We start from the raw sequence: 25,953 nt of genomic DNA, 5'->3' as shown, positions 1-25,953 counted from the left end.
TGGTGCAGCTGCTGTTAGTACGAATGTACCAGTTTCAGAGGCACGTTAATATCATTAGCTCTCCCTTTCTGCCCAGTCATTCTATCTGTCGTATGTCAGGATACTTCCACAGTACGTGAAAGGCACGGTTTCATAAAATACATGGTCAAAGGCATGAAAAATTTGTGAACATGGGTTGTTCCTGGAGCCAACATTTGAACAAGCAGACTTGTTTTCTTCGAGGCAGCAAATATGTGCATTAGTACAGACATGTGTACAGGGTCTAATATAAAAGTAAGGCACCTTTTCCGGGAAAAATTGATTCAGTGATCTGACTCGCAAAAGTGATTAAAATTCCTCAAAATACTCTACCAGTGCATCGATACAGTTGCAGAGACGGGTCAGCCACAACTGGAAGGCACCCTGAAAGTTCTCAACCAGAACATGCCTCAGAAATCAAAACATGTTCTGGATGTTTTCCACCATCTCCCAATGCTCTACTTTCAGCTTTCTGTTCAGTTGGGGGAACAAAAAATTTGCGTAATTGCAAAGAAACCACTACAAAAGAGTGCCACTGATACCTATCATTGAATATAGTTTTAAAAGGCCTTTCCCGAATGACCAAAGTGCAGCAGTCAATCCTCTTTGCGACCAGAGAAAGTCTTGGTCATGCATTCTACAGTATTTCCAAAGACAGGGTCACTAGCTGTCCCGGGTTGTAAAGTCTGTTCGGAGTGTGCACCCATTGGTATAGGCTTGTGTACCCATTGGTGTAGGCATGTGACTTTTGAGGAAAAAATGCCACAGACATCCAAAGCTGTATATGACTATGATAACATATCTTGTGATGTTTTGAAACTTTAAAGGGAGTCTAAAGAGAAATTTGATTGTGTACTTATTATTAAATCACAAGTTCGCATTACCAAAAACACCACTCTTACCCCGAGAAAAAGCTTGGCAAGTAAGAAAACATACAAAAATGAAAAAGTGGTTGGCGACACCACGTTGGAGTTCCCACACAATCACCGTGATGTCACAGATTGTGACGGTGTCTACAAGGGCCTACGCAATTCCTAAGTGGTAGGTGTGAAGTAACTTGTTCCCTGAGAGGGCCAGAGACTAAGCATGCCAAGTTTCGGAGCATTTTGTTGAGCTAGTGTAGCCAAAATATGAATAAAACATTTTGAGATTAATGATGTCAGTGGAGCATTTACTGCAAAATTTAAAAATGAAACTTTGCCTTTGATTTTATCATTCATTATTGAGGTTATAATGGTGATGTTAAAGACAATAAAGTTTTTTAGAATATAAATTATCGGTCTAAACTTAATCATTACTTTACTTTAGTGTCCCTTTAAAGATGAGAGCAGTTTCGTTCCTTCAGAAACAGGACATTTTGAGTGTCAACAGGTTTCTGTTGGCTACTTTGCAGCATATCTATTGAATAACTTAAACCACTGAGTACACCTGTAAACTTCATATGAATTAAGTAAGTCGCATCAATGACATTCTTTGAGATAGCTACTTTTGAATGCTACGATGCTATGGTATCACTGGGAGTCTGTGGCCATCACACAACCAATCAGGCACAGGAAGTCAGCGTTAGTTCTTTTTAGGTCCTGCTCCTTTACCTATATTTGCCTGCAGCTATATATACAATGCCAACAGTATCTTGTTCACTTTGTCAAGATGACCTTGTTCACCCTTATCTAACCTATGGAGCATGCTTGAATGAGAAGCATAAAGGAAGAGTGATATGTTTAACAGCATATGCAACACTTGGTTGACCACTGTTGAACAAAATTGTGTTTTGATACCACGTAGTGCGGCACAAAGACACAGCTTTCCTAATTTTTTTTTTTGAGAAGGTAGGGAGAGGGAGAGAAAAGGGGCAATTATACTGATGATGAAAATTTGAAGTTCAATTATGAAATGTTCTTTCAGCACTACAGCACACATGTAGAAAAAAATTGAAGGGGCCTGGCAGCGCTTCAACTTAGTAAATGCTGCAGGTCAGTGGTTGAAACTCTCGCAAATATGTGAGTGAAACATAAGAGCACAGCACGTGGCCTGGAATTTACGCTTCATTTTCAAGGTGAGCTAAAAATCCATAGTTGGCTGTTCAACGAGTTCTGTCCTCATTAGCATGTGGCAACTATAGTCTCAACTTTGCACATGAACCTAAGCTCGACTATTCAGTTTCGAATAACATGTAGCCTGCAATGGACACGAATGCTGTTGAGAATGAGGCTCTGGTTCAGATTCTCAGCTACATTTGGTCACAGGCGAATCGCAAGAATTGTCTTACGTTTGTTAAAATCTATGAGCTTGGCATGACGCCTTGGGCCTTAGTAATTTATATGAAGCCTTCCACGACAACATGTAACCTAACATACTAAAATAAAATCTGGGATAATACAATGAATTATTGTTTATTATTTAGAATACATCAAATTAATATCAAGAATAATAGCAATATTTGTTAGAGCCAAAGCCACAATACAATTATGAGACACAGTACTGGAGGACTAAAAATTAAGTTCAACCATCAGGTGTTCTTCAACAAGCATTTAAATCTAAGCAAATGAGGGTTATTTGCATTTAACCGCTACTAACATAGCAGCCACTATGGGAGGCAGTCAAACTCGCACAGTTCTGGTAAGAAGCAGGATATATGTGCAGCATGCACATGTTTAAAATTGAAAACAAAGACCTGCATGTCCCTTTTATTTTTATGAGAGCTGTCTTCCCAGAGAGAATGAAACCTAACACACAAGCATTGCTTTGTCAAAGGGGTTTCTTGGAAGATTCATGGCTGGTCTGGAGTAATACTCGTGCATTCTCAGAGACTTGTCCGGACACGCTGTGAAGTATCACTGCGATTTCACTTTCTCGATCAATGTGGGGCGCGGAATGCTCATGTTAATATTCAGCATTCCTTGTGCCAAAAACCTGATGTGATTACGAGGCACATCATAGTGTACAGCTCTGGAAATTTCGACCACTTAAGGTTCCTCGACGGTCCACCTTGGTGGAACATTGGCTGCAGTGCTTGGCTGCTGACTTGGAGGTCTCGGATTCAGTCCAGGCTACAACGGTCGCATTTCAATGGAAGCAAAATGATGGAGGCCTGTATACTGTGCCATGTTGGTGCACATTAAGGAATATCAGGTGGTCAAATGTTTCGGAGCCCTCCACTACGACGTCTCTCGTAATCATATCATGGTTTTGGGACTTAAAGTCTCAATATTATTAAGGTTTTTCAATGTGCACCTGAATCTGAGAACACAGGGCTCTAGCACTTCGCCCCTGTTAAAAAGCGTCTGCCATGGCTTCGGCTGCACCCACGACTTTTGAATAGTACCAAGAGCACCGTAATTATTGTACCGTGGTGCTGAAGCACACATTGCCCTCACCGCAAGTATAATAAGAAGCGAAAAAGAGGGAGAAAAATAACACATGCTTGATCCCTCCTTAATTGGAATCTGCAAAACACGAAAGTAAACCATGTCTTTACAGAAGTAGTTAACTGTACATTGGTATAAGTGAGCTGGTTAGTGTTGACAGCTATGGCACCGCTTAATGTGGATGCATCCACACTGACGCTTATTCATACATCTCCACCCTGGCGACTGACATCCGTCATTAATGATTAAAAAAAACCTTGTGATCAAGGTGGCTGTGGTAACAAGGAGCATTAAATCCTTGGGTAGCTGTAGTAAATGGTGACAGCGGAACCAGAGAAAGCGATGTGACAGCCAGACAGCGTGACTGGACGCTGAATTTGGGCTAAGATAGACTACTCGCAACATGTTCGAGTTATGAACACCACTGCCCCACCTGAAAGAACCGCAATGCGCGTCGTGTCTTCCTTTCGCCCAGCGGTGATTATTCATGGTGCTAGCACAAGTGAGGAATGTACAAAACCGGCAGGCATCACAGCGCTATTTCTGGTATGGATGAATGCTATGAGTGACTGCGAGACTTGGTTTAAGGTCACCAGCTGGGGCACTGGTGAGGCGTTGACAAAGTTGCACCTGACGAAATTGTAGTGAGTGTTGTGTCCTTCTTATCCCTCTTGTCCATGTTAAAAACTGCACTACTTAACCTCACGGTAAAATGACCAATCACCAACTAGCTCAGTTATCAATTCTATTGGACTTCTGCAGCTGGAAATGCGCCGAACGGTACGGACGCTTAGAAATGCCGTGTTGAAGGAACTAATCATGGATGACACGGTCATGATGCATAACTGCACTTTACCAAAAACACTGTGAGAGGGCAGTGGTATATTTTTTAAAGTGTACAAAGTATGTGACCCCTGGCACAGTGGATAGCGTGCCCAACATCTGTTGTCGTAGGGCGAACCTAGAAGTCATAAATTTGATTCCTGTTGAGGGAAATTCCCGTGACAGAAATGCGTCACTGAAGAGTTAATGGACCCCGGCATTAAACGTTAAAAAATGAAAGCAGGGCTCGTCACATCAATGTGACATGGTCCGTTTCCTGTGGCACTTGAGAGAATGCAAGAAAAACAGATTGCCTGGAGACGCTACGCGAAACCGAAGTGGGAGAGTATCAGCTCTGGCAATGATCCTGGCAGCACCAAAGCTCAATTATTTCAGCAAAACATAAGCCAGTTAGCACTTTACAAGTTTTAGTGATTAACCAAAACTCGTAATCAGTTGTGGGGAGGAATCAAAGGACTTCTTTTTAGGATCTAACATCTGCAGAAATGCTTCTTCCAGTCCATTCTCTCGTAACATCAGTAAAGAATAAACACAGAACATAAAGCCTACTACAAAAATGCAGGAAATAAGCGGGAATTTAGGGGCTTGTTTTTCTTTGTTAACACCATATAATGAGAACTTTCTTAGGTATAATTCCCTCATTAATTTTGAATTGTGCACTTTAGCAGTATTGCAGAGCTTATATTTCATGTAAGCAACCTGTAAAGACTAACTGGAACAAAACATATATTCCATTAACTGAAACAGAGCTGCGTAGTTTTCCTGCACATGGCTACTAAACTTGACCCAGTGGTAAATCCATATCATGTGAATAAACTAGGCTAATGCATGACACACAGAAAAACGTAAAAAAAAAACAGATAGCACAGTTACATTTTTTTTTTTTTATAATCTGAAGTTTAACATGTCAAAACCACAATATGGTTATGAGAGATGCTGTAGCGGAGGATTCCAAAAATTTTGAGCATCTGGTGTTCGTTAACATGCACCTAAATCAAAGTACATGGGCCGACCACATTTTCACCTCCATTGAAAATGTGGCCGCCACAGCCGAGATTCGATCCCGGGGCTTGTGGGTTAGCAGTAAAGCACCCCGGCAGGGTGAAATGCGGGCAAGTTCAATCGCGGCTCCACCTTATTTGAGACAACATGGCATAGGCCCATTCATTGTGCAATGTGTGTGCACATTAAAGAATCCCAGGTGGCTGATGTTACTCAGAACTCCCCCCCCCCCCCTTACTAAAGCATGCCTTATAGTAATACATTGTGGCACATAAAACCCCCAGAATTATTGCTACCGTAAATTCTTTTTTTGGCTATATTTTACGCAAACCTGGTAAAGAGAAAATGGGGATGAGATGATCAAAATCAACTTTACATTTCAGCAAAACGAATGTTGTTTGAGCCCATCACAAAAATTTATGTCTGGTGGTTTTCCACATAGAAAGTTTGCATAAGTGTAAAGGTTTTACAGCTTAGATCAACAAAACACACACGTGTTTCTAACGCTGGATTTATTATTTAAGGAAGCCACAACACTAAGAGACAAAGATGGTGCCAAAGCTAAGAATCGAAATTCGTTTTTTTTTTGTCTATAATTTGTGTCTTCTCTGTACATTGTATTAAATACATAAATTGCAATTAGTGAACTCCCAGTATTTTAGGGTGGTAGATGGACTAGTTTCTATTGCATATTAAGTATAACAAAAAAGTACCACCCAGCTATGCGTAAAAGATTTCATGTGTTTTGTCTTTACTGTCCTCTTTGTTCTGTACAAAGCATATAGCATTAGTATTTTCAAACTATTTCCAAAGCCGTGCAACATTTAATACCTTTTAATGTAGTCACCTATGGTGTGCTAACTGCACGGATAAAGACACGTCGACTTGATAACGGGTATTTGCTTGTAGTGAAAAGATACAGGAAATAAACGTCTGCTTAGTGTTCCTGATTGTTGTTTGGATAACCTTGCCTACACAATGATACAGTGAGGAAGAAAGGTTAGTTGTGCAATTCGAGTACTGACAACTATTGCATGCCTGCGGCTATTAGGTAAAGCTTTAGTTGGAAAAAATTTTCAACAATGAGAACAACAAAGCATATGGTTGGCCCTGCACAAGCATAGTGTTTTCGTTAACAGAATCAGCGACACGCGCTTACTTGTGCACCTAACAAGGCTGGAAATTCTTGAAAAATGTCTCAATGCACGATTGAATTTACTGTCTTGCTGCGAAAACAGGTTAGAGGGACAAGCTGCGACACAAACTTGATATTTCCGCACGCCAAGTTGGTCGGTAGACTACCGTGACCGTGTCAAGGATCAGGCGACCGTCATAGACATCGCCGCGACTGACTTACGTAGTAGTTGATATCCGCGCGTATCATTCGTTTTATCGCTCCAGTTTAGCGGACATGCACGTTTCCAGCTGCCACCGGCAGACCATATGAGTCCGCGAACCGTTATGAAACCGGTTTACGTCTTCGAGCCACCGCGGAGCCAAGGCTCGGTACAAGAACACGCGAGCGCGGAGCTTGTAGATGCTTACACGTGACGATCGGTTTGCAGTTCATTTTGGGCACGGCCATGCATCCCAGGGCAGGGGGTCACAGCGGTGGAAGAGCGCTTTCTACTAGCCGCGGGCCAGCAGACACTACACCTCCAGGGAGGCGGTGACGGAACGTCGTCGCGCCACCGAGTTGCGATACCGTGTCGCCGACGGCCTGCACCACTGTTTGCCGGCTTTCGTCCGGCTGCTCGTGCATCCGATTTCGAGGGTCCCGCCGGCACGCGTTACAACGACTGTTTTAACTAACGCAAATGCGTCGTAACGCGTTACATTACACCACAGGCTTCCACTTTCGATGCACGATCAGCCGTTCTGAAAATGGCTAGCGACTTACGTTGGCTTTCGCCGGCTATTTAGAATCCGAAACTAGATGAGATACTTACGTTACGATGTCAAGTCAAGACAAATCCGCAAAAAAAAATCTAAACACGTGACCACAATGCAAGTGACGTATAGTGTCATGTGGCAAATGTGTGGTGATCGGCGACGCCAGTAGGTGTTCTGTGGCGACGTGCGCTCGCTCTCGGCCACGGAGAAACATTTCTTCCTCCGCGCTGTCGGCGAGCGCGAGCGGTGGATTGCATCCGTGCGGCAATCTGATGCCTTTTCCATTTCTCAGGGTGAAGTGGCAGCCAGATGTCGCAGGGGCAGTAAATAGGCTGCGCTCGCCAGGCTCTGTATGCGTATTTACTGGCAGCATCTGAGGCTCGGTCGGCTCACGTGCTGACACATCTCTCGCTTGTTACTGCGCAACGCAAGCAAAGTCGCTTATACAAATCGCACCAAAGAGAAAAGTGCCGAACGAGCAGCCTGTTGCAACTAGAACGTTTTATCGCTAGCTTCTTCCTAGCGCTCACATTGATGTGCAAAGCCACTACATCTTCGTTCTACATTTTCATATGGTGCGCCTGCCTCACTATTGCTAAGGAAGAGTGTAATCGCTCCGAAGAAGCGCGACCGGAACCTTATTGCCGCTACCAGCGCCGCAGCGCATTCTGCTGAGCCACAAAACACCTACCAGACGCCTTCTCGTGCGTGCTTTCCCTCTTCTCGCGCGTTTTCCTTCTCCCCACTTCGAGGGTGGGCACAGATAGCAGCTGCTTACTTTGCCCTACGAAATTCCGTCATCTCACAGAAACAAAACTGAAGGCACTGTATACTTGAGGTAAGATATACAACTGCGCTCCATACAGCCTCGGAAAATTATTGTGGCTGCGAGTCGCACAAATATACGCGCTTGCTTCTGCTCAGCCACGACAGGCCCCATAGCCGACGGCCGCGAGCCCTCGACTGAGCTTAACCTCCCATACGCGTTGAGCATTTTCGTGACCGCTGCCTTACCTTGTGTCCCACCCTTATGAGTGGCGAAGTTACTAATGCACGGTCTGCGTGGTTGTTAGCTTTCAAGGCCGCGGTTGATCTTTTGTTACGCAAGGACGCGGCCGCTGATGCGCTGCGTCGTCGTTAAAAACCGCCATGTTGGTGTGGTGTTTTTCCTGGAGCCTACGCAGTTATGGTGAAAGCCGAAGCAGCTTCGGGAAGTGCGCCTTGCCCTAAAGTGGTTGCGCTAGGTTTCTCCAATTTGGTTTAGCTGCTCTTGGCTCGGCTGCCTCGTCTGGGCAGGACCGGCCTGTGGGTCAGCTATCACAGGAAGGCGGGTCATGTATAAGCCTAGACAGCCAGTGGTACGGGAAACGAGCTTGTTATCACTGACGCTGCGGTAGAATGAAGTTTCCTGATAGCCATTCACTGCTCCGTTCGGCGTCCCGTCTGCCGCACCTCGGGCCTGTTGATGTGTTCAATGGTAAGCAAGCTTGGATCAGAGATTTTTTTTTTTTTTTCCCCACGGGAACGGCGCACTCAGCCATTGCTTGTCTCGCTTTCCGAATAAGTTATGTGTGGCTTGTAACTTTGTTTTAAGGCGTCTCTAGTGCATGTGTGGAACATTTCAAGTTGTCCTGCACACATTAGTAGGTTGATTTCCCGGGTTAATTTAGTGTGTCCCGACTTACTCTGTTTACGTCTTCGTTTTCTGTCCGGATCATGTGTGAACGCGAGGTCTGAATTAATGCTCCCAGTCTTGCTTGTTTTCCTGTGTAGTCGACCTACAGCGGTGTGCCACCGCAACTAGTCCTTTCGCCCTGTCTCAGGTTGTCGAAGCCCTGTAAGCTGCAGTGGCCCGTTCCGAATGGGCGTTGCCGCCAGCTGTTCAAGAAGTCCGCGACAATAACTTTTTGATTGATCTCATGCGGCGACCTCAATTCGTTGCTTTTTTACAGACATTCAAATGAGGTTTTCTTTCTAAAGCGGTTGTTCCTAACCTGGCAGCGCGGGGGTGTTGCGAATCTTGCAATACGTAGCTGCTGCATTTATTTTGGTTTGCATAAGGCGACGTGATCAACACCGTTGCGAAAGTTGATGGGTGACGGCTTACCGCTCAGAATTGGCGCCAATGAGGCGTTGAATAGAGAGCGGAGCAGCCCGCCGCTGTGTTCTAGTGGCAGGTACTCGGCTCCTCACCCGCAGGTTGCGGGATCGAATCCTGGCAGCGGCGGCTGCATTTTCTATGAAGGTGAAAATGCTGTAGGCCCGTGCGCTCAGATTTGGGTGCACGTTGAAGAACCCCAGGTGGTTGAAATTTCCGGAGCCCTCCACTACGGTGTCTTTCAGACCAGATGGTGGTTTTTGGAGCGTTAAACCCTATATATCAATCAATAGAGAGCAGAGCCCGTTTCTACTTAGTGGCTTAACACATCACTTAGCGGTTCCACATATAAGGTCATATTTCGGATTTAACTTATTTCATATCGGGATACCCTCATTTGCAGGCAGCTGATAAGCAATACTGACGTGTTTGTACTTCATTTTTCCAGTTGTTATCTTGAAATAAGCGGGAACGCCCACCGGTACAAAAGTCTCTTGCGAAGTAAATGCACGTTCATAACGCTACGTTACTTGCCTCCCAAACCGCTTTCGCCTGACTGTTATGCATGGAGTGCAGTGTCATGCCTTTCTTCTGGGGCAGTACCGGCAGCAAGGTATCTCGATTTTCATAGCTGAGGTAACAGCAATTCTAAATTTTGATTGACAGCCTGACTGCAAGCTTTCACATTGAACAAAAACGGGCTTTGCATAGACACTGCAGGCAAGTTTCATAAGTCGGGGAGTATGCTGCACAGATTTTTGTGCTTGATTTTTTTTGTCTATACGAGCGGCTAATCAGCAAAAAAGATATTTCCTGCGCAGCTTTCTCCAGTGCTGCTGTGTTACTAGTCATGATGGCTCTTGCCTCGCTTCCTTATAGTGTGACTGCCTTTTTTGTCCTGCCATCCAGGAAATGGCAGCCTATGGTGCGTGATGAATGTCTGGAGGGAAGTCTGCGTTAAACACATTCGGGGAGGGTTGTTGTTTTTACCCTGAAGTTCGGTGTTCATGTTTCCTTTGCTTGGCTACTTTGCACATGACTGATAATGTGCTGATTCCATCCTGGAAAGGAATAGCTCTGCGTCATCAATGATCATTGAGGCACCCAAGTGAGGAGTTTTCTAACACGCACGTGTCTGTGGACACAATCGATAACGCGTCCGTGATTGAGTAAAGGCAATGTGCCGCTTTCTTTTGATGCCTCGCTTTATCCACAAAGCGTGTTTGTTTGCTCTTGCTGGCGCCTCGGTTATCTGCTTGTTGTCTAGGAGACTGTAGTGGAGGTTTCCTAGTTCAAGCACTCGTAGTCCCAGCAGATGGTGTATAAGAGGATGGATCATAGGAAATTCTCCTTCCTTGCAAAATTTGTCATTGGCTTTTCAGGCATTGTGGTTCTGTGGCTGTATAAGTAGCATCATAATTGAATCAAGAAAAAAAGTCTTTAAAACAAGTTGTCCGGGGCGCCGTCCAAGCTTGACGTCACAGTTAAAGTTGAAACTTAGCTCATGCGATGTTGAATCATTGTCACAAGCTTGTTATCGACTGGAAACCTTTGAAAAGTAGGTCAATTTTGTCCAGCTTATTCTTTACTGCATGAGCCATAAATATTAGAGCAGGGCATAGAGCATTGAAGGGCCCCTAAACCACCCAGAGGTTGAAATGTAGATGTGGCATTGCAGTTAATGCTGGTGGAGTACCGAGCGTTTCCTTGTTTCGCTCTTTTCTTTGCTAAGCTGCATTTGTTGGCTTGTTTGACCACCTCTACTAGTGCCCTTCCTCAGCGTCTGAGGTGGAAACACGAGCAAGTACCTCTGCTAGCAGAAAATGGACTTTCTTCTGCCCAGGGACGGCGTCTCTTGTACACAATGCCATTTGTATTGTACACAGCGTCAGTTGGCATCATGACAGCTGTTCTCTGTAGAGGAAAGGCACTGACAGGAGCATGCGATCCTCCGTTAGTAGTTTAGAGGCCCTTTTACAGATGCAGCTTGCTAACAGCTTTTCGTTAGGTTTCATATCAAACTGTGCAAATGCTTGACTGTAGTAGCGAAACAATCAAAGCCCGCTGTGGAGTTGTGAAAAACGCTTTTTTTTTTCTGAACTGCTCTTGACAAACGAATAATCGTCAGAAATGGCATAAATGTATTCACTTTCAAAATGCAGAAGAATGTGTTAGCTACTGTTTAGTGAAACACAGTTTTCAGAATACTACATGGAACAGGCTGTCATTGTTATAAAGAATTGGGGTTCCTTTTTTTAGATGCCAGGCGTCTCGAAGTCGAGCACAGAGCAGTGTGCGGCGCAACCACCCTTGCAGCATGTATTTCCACCCCTCCCGCTCTCACTCCTCTCTGACGGAATGCCCCTCTCTTCTGAGTCGCCAGCGAAGGCCAGGAAATGCCTCCTCAGCAGTGCCACAGCCACACCTCCTCTGCGCATGTACACCTCCCTACCCCTCTTTCTCCTCCGCTACGCTACCCGTGGAAACACGTGCCACGTTTCTGTGAGAGAGCACGTCTGCATTGTTGGTAGTCGTTGATTGTCGCCCCCTCTCGCACGGTGTGCATCTCCCGTCCAGCTTCACATCACAGTTCACTTCAGCGTTAGATGGTGTAGTTATTTTCCCTTAAACAAAACATAAAGTTATGGCTGGAAATTGGAAGGAACTCTTGAACCCAGCTTGTGTAAAGCTGTTCTTAGCTACGTCTTCAAATAATCATAGACTTACCTCATTTTAGGAGTTGCTTCATAAATGCATTGCCACGAAAATTTTTCTAAACTGTGAAGTACCAGCGGAGTTGCTAAAGGCTTGTCACACGCTTCAAGTGCATTGTTTATTCGCTTTTCCTGACAGCCGCACTTAAAGTGATACATGGAAATATCGCAAGTGGTATAAAAGCTATGTCAGTGTAGCATCATATAGCCTGTTAAATCATTTCTGCAATCTTACAATACACTCGAGCATGTTGCTGGCATGTGGCGTCACCCCATGGCAAGGAGCATATCTAATTCAAATGCTACTTTTTGCCTGTGACAGCTATCAACCAATAGCAGCAACGTGCTCTAGGGCAAAGAAAGAGCACTTCAGATAGTGGCTAATGTGCGCTCCACTTGTAAATCCTCTTAGTCGTGTGCAATTGTAAGATTAGGCCAAGCTGTATGCAGCAGTGTCTGCTGCTGAATGTGTTTTTTTTTTGTTTTTTTTTTTCACCAAGCACAAGGGGTTGTGAAAGGGTTCCTAGTACAATTTTCCAAGTAAACGTTGAGTAGGACTACTTTAAAAAAGCTGATTGCTTCAACAACTGAGTGCTGCAAAAATGTTTAGCCTGTAAAGCGTAAGCAGAGTTGCAGTGATCTGCTGTATGCTTCAAAAGGGCCCTGCAACACTTTTTCAGCATGGTCAGAAAATACTGCCACTTCGTGAATAGCAAATTTCAGGCAGTGTGCTGTGCGTAATGTCTGGCTCACATAATCTCATGAGCTTTAACTACTGATTAAATGTGTTATGTGAATATGTTGAAAAAAGTGTTGCAGAAGTGTATTGAATGTCATCCTTTTGAATATGCAAGTTCCAAGGGATCACAGCAAGGTCCTTGCGCTTTCTCTGTAACACTGTCAGTGGCATAGCAAAGAATCATGTACTCTGTGCTCATTATTGTTCGGGAGAAATAGTTCAAGTTTTTTAACTTCATGTAGAAATATTGCTCGGAAATCGCTCCGGCAGTCAACTCTAGAACCTGGGTCGCACATTATGGCACTGTTAAATGAATTTTTGCACACTGGCAGTTGTGTGTTCAAAAATTAGCATGCCACCAGAATTTTTTTAATTGGTTCATTATGAGCTGAGAAAACCATTATTTTGTAGCGGTGTAAAATGCTGTGTCTTCAAAAATTAGCATGCCACCAGAATTTTTTTTAATTGGTTCATTATGAGCTGAGAAAACCAGTATTTTGTAGCGGTGTGAAATGCTGATGAGAGGAGGTGAGCTCGAAACCCTTCCTTCTCGCCTCGTGTAGGCTTCGCAAGCGAAATCTCTTCCCTAGCTTCTCCAGCATTCGAGCAAACGGTCACGTGCACATGACATCCTAGAGCAAGCAAAATCCCCGAGGGCATAAGCAGCGTTATTTTGTGGTCTACTGCCTGTTTCTGCGAGATGAATGCCTCGGTGCGTGCTCGTTTAGAAACGCTGGCTTGAATGTGGTATAATAGATGAGCATATTGAGTGCTCGAACGCGCAGGGCCCTTAATTTTGTTTGCAGAGCTGGCGTCTGCTCGATGCGCGAACTGCGGAGACACAAACGCATGCGAAACGCAGGCACATTGGCCCCGCACTTTGTAATTCCTGGGGGGGGGGGGGGGGGGATGAATAGAACACACACATTCCATTTTTTGTCTCAGTATTTATTTCAAGTTTTATTCACCTATTCAAGCAAGAAATTGTGCAAACTACATATGTCGTGTGAAATAATTTTCGCCCTGTCACGTGCTACTGATGGTGACAATGGGGCACAGTCATCTATGTAGGGGGCCGATGTCTCAGCACTATCGTCTACATGGGCGATTCCTACGTCTAAGCCATCCCCTCATTCTCTGAGCACGCGCGCGCGAAAGGAAGGGCAAGTAGCGTTCGTCTTGAAATTCGACCAATTTTGGTGCCGCGTGGCATTGCAAATTTTGGCAGGCCTAATCATGAACACCCCGTGTATTCATTGCGCTCATCTCAAAATAGTCAAACCCAGTGAGTGGTCCTTTAAATGGCAGTACCAGGCCTTTAGTAACTATGCACTAAATCTACTTGAAATGATCGCTACGATATCATTCCTGCAGATCTGTTTCATTTTGGTTCTCATGTTGGTGTCTGTGACAAGGCTAAAATTCTGAAGGCAGTCATGCCAGAGCTGTGTTTCTGCTACCAATAAAGCTTTTCAGTCATAAACAGTGCTGATAAGACGGTCTGCACCTAAGACAAAGTAAATGGTTTGTCCACTGAGGTCGCATGAACTTGTGCTTGGCAACATGCGTTGTGCATTGTTCGCCAAGTACCTGAGTGCAGTGTTTTTTTGTTGCTTTGTCAGGCAGACTTTGTAGCCAAACAGAAGTGCCGGATATAGATACAGCTGCTGTATGTGCAAACTTGGAAGGCAGCGAAGCAGTCTGAGGAGTAGCTGAAGTTGTACGCGAATTTACTGAAATGCGTATATAGCTTAGCGTCATTCTTTAAGCTTCTGTTTTGTTAGGTATGCATCAATTGGTGGTGTGGCAGATCTGCATGTTTGCTGTGATAAATAATTAAAATGTGGGAAAATTTACAATTGGGCTTCAGGTACTTATGCAAGCCAGACACAAGTCTTTAATCCTGTTTGTTTTTTATTTAACATCAATTTTTTAGGTGAATGAACTCCGTAAGATCACTGACCTTACATTTCACATAATATCCCTGCGACTTCCTAATTAGGCTTTTTTTTTGGAAATAGTGTTACATACGCACAAAAAGTAGAAAACTTGCAGCATACCACAGAAACTGCTGGGTATGTCTAATTGTAAACATTGCCATTGTAAGGAAATTACTGTATAAAAGCTAATAGCAATGTGGTGCACTGCTTTTCAAGATTTAGAAGTGCCCCAGCCCCTTCGAGTGCTTACTAGTCGGCAAAAACTTTGCGCACCTGAGTTGGTGGCACTTGCCAACTCTAAAAGCTTGAACTCTCTGGTTAATGCTGCCCATTGACGAGGTCGGCAGCTATATAAAAAGGCATAGGAGCTAGATTGTCCTGTTGTCCATCTATGTCGCAAAATAATGCATTATGTTAATATGCCTTATACCAGGGTCATACGAGAAGGTTTGCAGTCATTCGCATTTCGCAACATTCGATACATAAAATATTGAGGATTGATATGTAGGGTTTAACGTCCCAAAACCACCATATTATTATGAGAGACGCCGTAGTGGAGGGCTCCGGAAATTTCGACCACCTGGGGTTCTTTACCGTGCACCCAAATCTGAGCACACGGGCCTAAAACATTTCCGCCTCCATCGGAAATGCAGCTGCCGCAGCCGGGATTCGATCCCGCGACCTACGGGTCAGCAGCCGAGTACCTCACCGCGGCGGGGAGATACATAAAATATTAGGTGCAGTTGGCTTCAGCATAGCAGGTTATAATGGCATTTTTAAACAGTAGAATTAGTTATGCAGTGAAAGCTAAAATGAACACGATAAGTACCAGAGTGTTTGGAAAAGACAACTATGTATATGGAGTTTTAATAAAAATTGTTAACGGCAAATGTCTGCAATTCTGCATCGGCGTCATTGGTGGTATGCAGGCTGTGCTTCGACGGTGTAGCTGGGAATGAAAATACTAGAACTTTTGCTAATGGATAAGTTTATCTGTTTGGCAAGGGGTAAAATAATATATTTGAAAATACAGGCATATTAACTTTTTAACATGTATTACTTATCTTTTAATATATATGTATTCGTGGCCCTTCTTGGGCGAGCGTATTCACTCAAGATAGAAGCTCATTCAAATTGGTTCATCATACTCATTTGTTTACATAATTCATTAGCTATAATGACATTAGATGCTGTGTTGCAGCCAAAAGCTTCATATGTTAGTGGCGTTAGGTATGAATTTCATAGAAGTTTTCTCGTGCCAAAGAGCTCCACTTGCTCACATTGGAGAAACTAATGAAAATACCTGATGCTGTTCGTACTTCTATGCAGTCATTTCAGTTGGCCGTGCCCACAGCATCTTGCTCAGCACACATGCAACAACAGATTGTGTTACGTACAGTGTCTAAAGAGCATGTTTATTGCTGCCATTGTTCGTCTAGAACCATTCAGTTGGCAGGCTGACCTCTTGTTGTGAAAAACACCCAGTTCGCATCTGTCTACAGATAGGAAAGAATGAGATGTGGACTCTGTCATGCTCGTTAGCTAATCTCTACGAAAGAGCTGTCTCGTGATAACTCTTAGCTGTTCTTGTGTCTGTCACCAAAATAGCAGTTGCGCGCTCACGTGACACACTTTAGTGTAGCAAACTTGAGGACTGACACCATGAAAGTGGGTAAATGGCAGATCTTTGGCCTGTCTGTGTCTGCATTTAGTGTTGCAGTTTCGTCCAATTCATCATCATTTCTAGCCTATATATGTCCACTATGCTGCAAAAGTGTTTTCCAAAGCTACAAAAATTATGTTAGCAAGTTACATTGAATATGTGAAATCATCATTGAAAGGCACTCAGTCGTTCTGGTAGGCAATGAAACACCGTGATAGGGGCAAAAGAAATGTACATGCGCATCAGCTACTTGCTAAGAACTTGGCAGCATTTATTTTGTGCTAAGAAATTGCTCAGGTTATGAAAAAGTCAATTTTGCCAGAAGAGTAAAGAAGCGAACATGATTATAGCAAGTTTCACTCTTTGAGCTTTGTATAACTCGAGCGCAGCACTGGCATAAAAAAAATGCAGCCACTGAAGCGAGTGAATCTATCTTTGTGCTGTCTATGGCTGCAATGCAAACATTGCCCTAAGGACAGGACACGTACATGTGCTATTACCCATTGTATGGATTTCCCCACTGTGTGCACCCCCCCCTCCCCCCCACCTTTTTTCCCTTTGTGTCTTTAGCTCCTATCTTCACGCGCCTTTCGCACAATGGAGATGGCCAGTTCATTTGATCTCTGCCTCATCGGCTCAGTTGTGTTTTTTTATATTTGCAGATGTTAATCTATCACTGTAACCTTAGTTATTTGCCTTCAGCACGCGAAGCCAACAGATAACGAAGCTGAGGAAATTGTAGTACATTAGTTGTAGTTTTTTATTAAAACATTGCCATTATGTTACGAGAGGCAATGTGGAAAAAAAAAAACCTAGCCGCATATAAGAACCCAATCACAACCTTTGCATTTTTTTTTAGCAGAAAGGGGCCCCTTGGTATTTGCCTGTTTGTTAATTTCATAATAGTTTCTGCTTCAGCAGACCTGATGCCTTTACCTGGCATGTGAGGATTAACTGGTCAACTGTCGACTAAGTAAATATTTGCATCTTCCACAATCTTCGGCCAGTCCAAAGCGCATGTTTGTCATAAAGTACCCAAGATGAAAATAAGTTGTCAAATTAGGCAGCGTGCAAAATAGCCTTGTAAATTGTGCTTGAATCTCTGAGAAAGAAGACATATTAATTGGACGAATCGTGCTATAATGTGCAAGAAGAATGAAATGGAGCACGCTCTTTGGCACGGTTACGCAGCTTTGCGTCTTCTCAGATGCCATATAGGGGCACCGAAGCGCGGTTTTTCTTCTACCATATGGTCTGAGAATGCAAGAATGAAGAAGCTTCAGGCAGTATGTTCAAGCTCTGTGGATCAGCAAGCAACCGGTGGACTGGTTAAGATTATCGACACAAACCCAAGGTTGCCTGGCATCAGCACAGTCCCATCGCTAGCACGATACCATGGCTACCCAAAATAAGCTGGCTGCCCACCTCCAGTCATCAACAGTTCACTCTCCAAAATAAAGCTTACTCACTCTCTGACTCCACTTGTCGCAAAGCCTGCACAGTGCCCATAGAACTTGTGAATAGTCTATATTTTCTATAAGTAGTAAGATCGCTTGTCTGCAGGAAGTCTTCATTGACATAAATTTTCAGAGGTTATGCGCAGTTTAAAATGGCTTTGACCGTGTACATGAGGCAGATGGTTCACTCAGAATGAAGAAACTTTTAGGTCACACAAGTTTATTCATGAACTTTCAATTACTTGCGCCAAATTTGTCCACTAATGCTAGACTCGGGATAATGCGAGATGCCTTTTTTTTTTTTTTGCCTCTTCTGCCTTCGGTTCCCGAAGCTGGTACCCTGGAAGGAAAGTCTGCCGCTTCAGAAGTGCTGGTGCATAGGGAGGAGACGTGGTTTTAAAGATTTGTTTCCAGAACCATCTTGTTCCATTATTCTGTCATTCTTATGGGCCATTCTGAAGTGGTTTTCATATCATTTGAAGTGTGGCACAAAACACAGAGTGCCATTGTGCCTAGCAAAAGTATGTTAAAAATGTAATAATTAAAATATTCAGTGTAAATTTGGGGTATTAATTAAAAAATATAGTACCTCAAGAACTGATGTGTAATAAAAGAAACCTGGGTGTTTATTTCCCTGGGTTTGTTGCTCCACTCAATAATGAATTCATATCAACTAGCTTAGTTTTTCATACTACTACAGGAATGATATATTCTGAAACATATCTTTGTCAAATTTCACATGACGCATGTAAGGCCAGTGAACAGGCAGACTTTTTCTTATACACCTATAACTAGCTATATTGCACAAAAAGCTCTGGCAATCACATTTTGCAAATATCTCAGTGCAGGTGTTAGGATTTTAAAACAACTCCCGTGCCCTTTTCCGGCACCTGTCCAATACTTTTCTTAAGCGAGGTGATGTTCTCTTCCCCATGAGCAAGATTATGCAGCACGGACCTTGTCGATTGGCCTTTTGCTGTACAGAATTTTGCCATGGCCATGTGGGGATGCAATTTTGGCTGCACAGTCCACATTTTCATTTTCCCGTGCTGCTGTTTGGTAGAGCACCGAGACTACTGGGGCAAGTGGTATTACCAGAATCGAAGCCTCCAAGATAAAGGGGAGTCTCGCGACTTCATTGCCAGGGGAAGGCTGCATACTTCATATTCCTCGCACCATGCGTCCTCCCCCGCACCACTATACCCCGTGAAGGAAGCATTGCTCGGTCGTTGGATGCGTGCTGATAACGTAGAAGACTGTAGGATTGTGTGTGTTGGTACAGCATGACTGGGTGCAAATTGGTGCAGTCAACAGGAGGGGACAAAGAGGAGACAAGACAGTGCTGTGGTCTGTGATCACTCCTGTCCCCTCCTGGCGATTGTGCTGATTTGGACAAAAAAAAAAAAATCGCTGATGTCGTGTTACATTGCAAAAGTGGGCATAGTCTCGCCAACTAACCACAGCTGCCTCCTCCTCGCCTCGAGATAAAGGCGGGAAGCATGGGCAAGAAACTGAAACGAGCCAAAGCAAGTGGCCCCATAGCCTGTAAGTTCTTTATTATAGCACTTTAAGCAAATCTGTTGTAGCAGCAAGTTTGCGTTGTACAAGTGCAGTTATTTTTTCATCAGAAGGTTTGTCCCCAAGGTTGTTTAGTGACCCTTTAAACTTCCATCTTTTTTAAAAGTTTTCACTACAGCCTTTGCTGCTAGTGGTTATTTTTAGTTTTTCGGTGAATAAATTGTAGCATTGGAAAAAGTTTCTGCCAATAGTCTGTTGCTTTTCGCAGTTGTCTTGTGGACAACTAAGTACAAATCATTTTACTGGACAACTCATCTTACAACACTTGATTCTGTTCTTTTAATTTGTCTATTATAGCAGTGAAAGTCGCAGCAACATCATGCTGTGTGATGTGAGGCTGAAAGGAATAGAATTTTCGCAAAACATGATGAGAGTTGATGTGATCAAAGTTAGGACTCGTATAAATTAGTTAACATTAGAAAGGTCTGGGTCAATGATAAAAAAAAGCCAAGCATATCAGACAAGAGCATGAAAGGGGTTTCTTTTGGTGTAGTTGATTAGAGGGGCTGTGCAAAGTGATCTGGCCGAGTTCTAGGGCAACTGAAACAGCGGCCACGTTTTGCATATATGCTAACCATTCCTATTTGCTGTCCTCTTCCCCTTTTAGCCGGGGCTTCTTAAAGGGACCCTGAAACGGCTTTTATGATTTTGTACAAACTTGTTGCACTGATAAACCAAGTCCAAAGAGTCATATACAAGTGAATTTGAGCTCTCTGTCTAAACTGTGTAATTTATTACAACGCTTTAAAGCTGCGAATCGCTGCAAATTGCTGCGACTCAGCCAAACACGCTTTCAACTGCCCATTCACAGAGCGACATGCTCTGCACCATGGACGTGTCTCTGAGGCTGCAGATCTGATTGGCTGCGGAATGTGCCGCACAGGCCTGGTGAAGGCGGAGCTTAACCCAGAGCACTCGAAGAAAATATTGGGGGTGAAAGGTGGAGCGGAGGAGGAGGGTACCTGTTTATTACTCGTAGCTCCATTGATAAGGGGTGTTTCCATAGAATTATGGTGCCAATGATTTGCTCCGGTAGTGATCTAATCGAAAGCAGAATGTGGAAAAAACGTTACAGGGACCCTTTCAAACAAGGTTCTGAGGCGTTGCTTCATCTATGCTGCAGCGGCTACTGGTGAACTGCACAATCTAACTGATGCTGTGGTAGTTTGCGTCTGCATAGGTTCCACTGGAAAAGGTCGCTTGCTTTCTGGGCACAGTCTTTGTGGGTGCCAACTTTGTGCATGCTTTTGCGAATTGAAACAAAAATTGTTTTCGCTTTAAATAAAAGGATGTTTAAGAAGCTTGCCAAAGGCAGTAGTATTGCATTTGAATGGGGTGGCATATTGAGTCACGACGCGGAATGAAGCCTGCTTCATATCAGTTCTGTGCATCAAGAGTTGCTTCACTCCTGGCTCAAGTATTGCAGATTGCAAGACTGGATTGCATGCAACGGAAACTTGAACTTATGGCTTCCTGCAGCTATCGGAGAGGCATGTGTCAAGAGTACCGGCTCTTCTTGGGGTGGAACTGAGTGTGCAAGGCAGATAAGTGATGCCGCCGAGCTACGAGCCAAAGTATACTGGAAAGAAGCAGTGTAAAAATCGACAGAGATACGAGTAGGCAAATGCAGTGCTGAATTTGATCGACTTTGCCTCCCTTTGTGCCTATCAGTTTGTGTTGTTGCCCTCTAATGTGTTAGTTAACAAGCCCAATCGGTCTTTATATTGAAAGTATTGTTCTATTTTTCTTGGTTTGTGCCAATGGTGCCTCACTTGAACTGCCGTGTCTCACCCTCTGTAAAGGGTGCGGGTTGAACGTATGGCTATGGGGATTAAAATTTGGAAGAGGCAAAATGCCTAAATGACCTCATACATAAATTTAGCTGCGCATTAACCCTGTGAGAGTTGATTTTTTTTAATAATACTTTTTCGGGTAGTTCAATTACTTTCCTATAGAGTTTGAATGTGTGAAATGTTCAATGTTGGGAAAAAATTTGTTTTGTAAATTGGGAGCAGTATTTCATTGTAAAAATCGCCCGGAACTGCAATAGTTTCAGTTGTATTTGAGAGCATGGTATTTTTTGAAACAAGGGTCTGCACACAGCACTTTATCACGTTCCACAGACGTAAACCACCTCTGCTGTCTTCTTGGAGTGACGAGTCGGTTTGGCACGCCACACACGGCATCTCTGATTGCAGTTTCCTTGAGCAGAGTGAGCTGTGTAAACATTGAAAGCAAGAATACTTGGGGAGCGTCTTGATAGACGAGCAGTGCTAATAAACATAGACAGCGCTGATAAAGATGGGAACCAACTTCTGCTGCCTCTACTAGGGATTGTCTACAAAAAAAAAAAAAATTGTTTCCTGGCCTTTGTTGCAATCGCACGTAAAACTGAAACAACGATCATCGGCATTGCCACAGACGACTCATGTTGAAGCTAGCTATCAGTTTTTTATATCTGTGCAAAAACATAGCACATTCAAATTTCAAATGCTTCTTGCAAGTCGCAAAAGGTGGCAGCTGCAGCTCCCAGTGTGCATACATTGTCATTGCGGCGCAAAACTTCATACGGATGGTCAAAATCGTGTTCTTACAGCAAAGACCTTTCTGCAAATCAAACTGACACTGTTCATGTGTGGCAAAAACCTTTGAAAGGTTAAAGAGTCCTGGTTGTCGTAATTAATGTTCAGTTCCCCTCTACAGCATCTACAGCAGTCCTCTCAACCACACCTTGTTTTTAGCGCATAATTTTTTTCTTTTACTTTAGGAAGTTGACAGCTCAATTGATACTGCTCTCTCAAAAAATATTCTGGAGATAAACACTGAAGCTCTTTAGACTGATTAGTGTTCTTTCGGACCTGGATTTCTGTAGATTGGTCTGGTAGATTCATAAAACACTGAAGCTCTTTAGACTGATTAGTGTTCTTTCGGACCTGGATTTCTGTAGATTGGTCTGGTAAAGAGAATATTAAGGTCAAAGTTTAACTTTTAGGGGCGAAGCTCCTTAAGACCTCACGATGTCCGCCGTCTTTCATCTGTCGTAACACGGTCTTCACCTGTCTGACATTTCTGAACCATTTTCCATGTAACCTTCAACTTATAAGCAACAGAGGGCATTGGTGGTAATTGTTTTGCATGTAACCTCCAACTTATAAGCAACAGAGGGCGCTGTGGTTAATTGTAGATGTAATGGCGCTGCTGTCAACGCTATATGTATATATAACCACGTTCCATACCACACATTCTCTTCTCTCGTATGGACGAAGACGAACGCAGGAAAGCGCGACGTGCTGAGTATCAGCGTCGCCATCGACGGGAAGCTACCGCGGAGACAAAAGAGAAGGAAGCGGATGCAAAGCGGCGACGGCGACAACTAAGTTCTACACCACAGACTAGGGCTAAGGAAGCAAAGGCTAAGCAGGAAAAACGCCAAGCTGACGCGCAGTTGAGACAACTTGAAGCAGATGCAAGGCGGCAATACTGACAAGAAAATTCTAGACCAGAGACGATAGCTAATGAAGCTGTGATTATGAAGTCAAAACGTAACTCTGAACCTCATATCAGCTATAAAGAAGAATCACCGCTATATCACAATCGGTCTCAGCACTATCTCTTTGAATAAAAAATATATATATATATAATTATCACAACCACAATCGGTCTCGGTACTCTCTCAACTTTAATCACAATAATCACCTCCGAAAGCTTCGCCCCATAATTATCTTCAAGCAGCTTGAAATGCAGTGATTTTTGGTATTTTTCATTAGCACCCCGATGCCTTTAAATCAACATGTCAGATTTTAAGAGTTATTGTGTGTATGTGGATGCGTGCATACCTGTGTTAGGGGTCTGCGGTTCAATATAGTTGCTAAACTTGATAAGCCCGTTGTTTTGTCGAAGTACATCTCGGCATATTAGTGACCCTTCATATTTTTTTAATCGGCGGCAATGCCGCTTAGCAGGTATGAAAATGCCTTCTACAGTAAAAGTAGTTCGTCTCATTGCTCATGTCTTGCAAAAATGTGCAATCAATCAAATACATTTACAGACCTCATGGGCGCATGTCGAAGAGCCTCTTCATGACATTTCGACTACGTCAGTGGTAATCGCCAGCGGCACTATGCCCATGACACATCCTTCTCTTGATATGTGGCTTTTTTTTTTTCACTTGGCACAAATATGTTCCACTTTTCCACTGATGTCCTCGTCAGCAGCCACAGGTATGTGCGTACGTGCGTCAGTCTCAAAAGCGGTCTATTGGCGTTACTGTTATCAATCGCAATCTTTCTCTGAAGATATCTGTCCACCAGCGCTCTGTTTGAGGCACACCACAATGGCTATGATTCTGCTATCAAAGGGGAACTATGACAGTTGTACTTCAGTGTAAAGACAATGGGCTAACAATCTGCTGTGTGGCTATAGAAAATTAATATGGTAGTGAACACAAGGCCTATTTCCAGCCTATGGCTGTGTTCGACGGCAAGCGGCACCTGCAGGCTGTCTTAGCTTGCATTTAGATGGTCTTTAAAAATTTGTGGTGGACTGTACTCATCGTATCCTATACACTTATTACATTATCCATGAACCAGCACTGGCTGAGCATTTCATACTCAATGCAATGCACTTCTGCACTTGCACGACAGGATGTAGCTATCGTGGTGTTTGTGATGTGCTGGTTTTTCTCTTGTGTCCGTGTTTGTATGTTCATTTAAAATGAACATGTTTATCGATACTGTGATGTAATGGAAATTAGAAAAGTTTTGGGTTTTTCCTCCAGTATCTGTATAGACTCACTAGAACCATGTGACATGCATAGTGTCGATCAAGTGCAGATTTATCATTCTCGGAACAATGAGTGGTTACCTCATGTGTTCATACCAACTGTATTGCAGGTATGTCCAAGTTGAGCATTGTAAGCAAAAACTCAATAAGCCATTTGTTTTCAGCATGGTGCAATATATATATTTTTTAGGTGAAGACACTTGCGAGACGCAATCGACTAGATAAAGTAACAACGCCTAGCGCATGTTGTATCGCAGACGGCAGCGGATACTTTGGCGAAATGATGCAAATTCTAGACAAAAACACGTCCTAGTGGCAACTTCAGGTTCGCAAGAAATCTGAATTTTCTTGAAAACGAATGCGGCTATGACATGCCAGCAACTAATGTTTGTAATGCATACCGCGTCTTTCAAGGGTGACAAATGCGACAAGCCGTGGATGTGACGTTGCCACCAACCACGTCGATTGCTGTAGCAACCTACGTTGTCGAGGGTGGTGGTAGAAATGCAGAAGGCTTTTTCCGCTTTCGGGTTGCGTTTTCCCGCCAATGGATACCCGTTGCCGTCAGCAGCCCAACAAATGTGCACCGTTGTTACTTTATCCGGTCGATCGCGCCACGCATGAAAGCTGAAAAATGTCCCCACCTAAAGTGTGTATATCTTACGCTGTGGTTTTAAATACCATCATCGGTGCATAACGAGCAATATAACAAAAAGAAACAAGAATTCTATACTTGTTATAGCAATACCCACCAGCCTCGTGTGAAGGTAATAGTCATTCTTTTCCCTTCCACGTTGCCATTGCAAAGAAGTGCAAGCACCGTGTCATGTGAAGAGCTCTTCCTCGCAGCTGCGAATGGCAGATATCGTTATCAGGAGTCCCATTTCAGCAGCTGGCGCAAGTGCACAAACATCTGTTATGAGCAAGAAAGGCGCTGAGGCATTGAGCCTTTTGGAAAGTGCACACTTCGTGTGCACTCCCCTTGCAGTAGTTTTAGTTTCTACAATCTCATTTTGGATACTTCCAGAAAATAATTAGGAACATTAAGATGGTGAGTTTTTGTATTGTTCAGATTGTGCCACTGGCATCAGAGAGCCTGCAGTTGAAATAAGAATGCAGAACTATGTTATAGTACCTTGTCGCGCCATCCGGTGCGGCATTGTTACTACACACTGCCGCAGTGCATATTTTTTTATAGTGGTTCACCTACTGCCATTCTTGATGAGATGTTCCACGAATACGAGTGATAGATGGGAAAGTTTTTAGAAATTGGTGGGAGAAAGAAATTGCTTAAAAGTATGAATGCTGGTGATCATTATTGATAATTGAACTTGGGGCTGAACATTTTTGGACAGCTTTCGATAAAACTTCTTCTACCACTTTTTTTTTTTGAACAGTTTTTAAACTTACTGCTTCCGATGGAGGCTGAAGCAGGCATTGCCAACTACTTGAGGTATTAAAATTTGCATCGGTCATACTTTTACTGTACTCACTTGAAAAGAAATAAAATATCTAACTTGATTAATAGTGTTATACTGTGGGGTCAGAGGACTTTCCAGATTTCTTGCTTGTATAATATTTAATATTTTGTCTCACTTATGCCTACTTACGGCAGTAGTGGTTCTGGTTGACTTGTGTGCAATGTGAGCACACTTTTATCATTCAAAATAATATAAAGAAAAGCTTTGTTGGCTTCATGTTTTTCTCTAAAGTGGCTTTTTTCAAGTAGAACGCAACTTTTTCTAGTGTGCGCTTCACTCACAGATAGCCTTCAGCATGTTGTAAAAGTTGTTGCTTAGGGTGTTGTATTCTGTCTGTTGTCCTCTGTACATCTCGAAAGCTGTAAATGCTGCTCGTA

General features: G+C 43.5%; 2 protein-coding genes across 11 annotated transcripts in view; one reads left to right on the top strand and one right to left on the bottom strand.

Annotated features, from left to right (window-relative positions):
• The window catches only part of LOC119174268 (SIDL trafficking protein particle complex subunit 10), a 97,072-nt gene extending 89,762 nt beyond the window's left edge, over positions 1 to 7,310 (bottom strand). For 2 of the 3 annotated variants that reach the window (XM_037425107.2, XM_037425108.2), the window contains exon 1: positions 6,777 to 7,126. In XM_037425107.2, coding sequence (XP_037281004.2) covers positions 6,777 to 6,816 — 40 coding nt within the window. In that variant the 5' untranslated portion in view covers positions 6,817 to 7,126. Of the gene's footprint in view, positions 1 to 6,776; positions 7,127 to 7,180 lie in introns of those variants that run through there. The other variant, XM_075883108.1, reaches the window with a different exon arrangement.
• A 388-nt stretch (positions 7,311 to 7,698) lies between these two features.
• LOC142784668 (baculoviral IAP repeat-containing protein 7-like) overlaps positions 7,699 to 25,953 on the top strand; it is a 44,463-nt gene continuing 26,208 nt past the window's right edge. The window contains exons 1-2 of one of the 8 annotated variants that reach the window (XM_075883111.1): positions 7,699 to 7,962; positions 11,482 to 11,660. In XM_075883111.1, coding sequence (XP_075739226.1) covers positions 11,619 to 11,660 — 42 coding nt within the window. In that variant the 5' untranslated portion in view covers positions 7,699 to 7,962; positions 11,482 to 11,618. Of the gene's footprint in view, positions 7,963 to 7,983; positions 8,602 to 9,613; positions 9,836 to 9,864; positions 10,781 to 11,481; positions 11,661 to 25,004; positions 25,147 to 25,953 lie in introns of those variants that run through there. The other 7 variants (XM_075883112.1, XM_075883110.1, XM_075883117.1 and 4 more) reach the window with 7 other exon arrangements.

The sequence above is a fragment of the Rhipicephalus microplus genome, unplaced genomic scaffold (genome assembly GCF_043290135.1).
Source record: "Rhipicephalus microplus isolate Deutch F79 unplaced genomic scaffold, USDA_Rmic scaffold_15, whole genome shotgun sequence".
NCBI lineage: Eukaryota > Metazoa > Arthropoda > Arachnida > Ixodida > Ixodidae > Rhipicephalus > Rhipicephalus microplus.
Note: the sequence above shows the minus strand (reverse complement) of the source record. Positions and strands in the feature narration are given on the sequence as shown.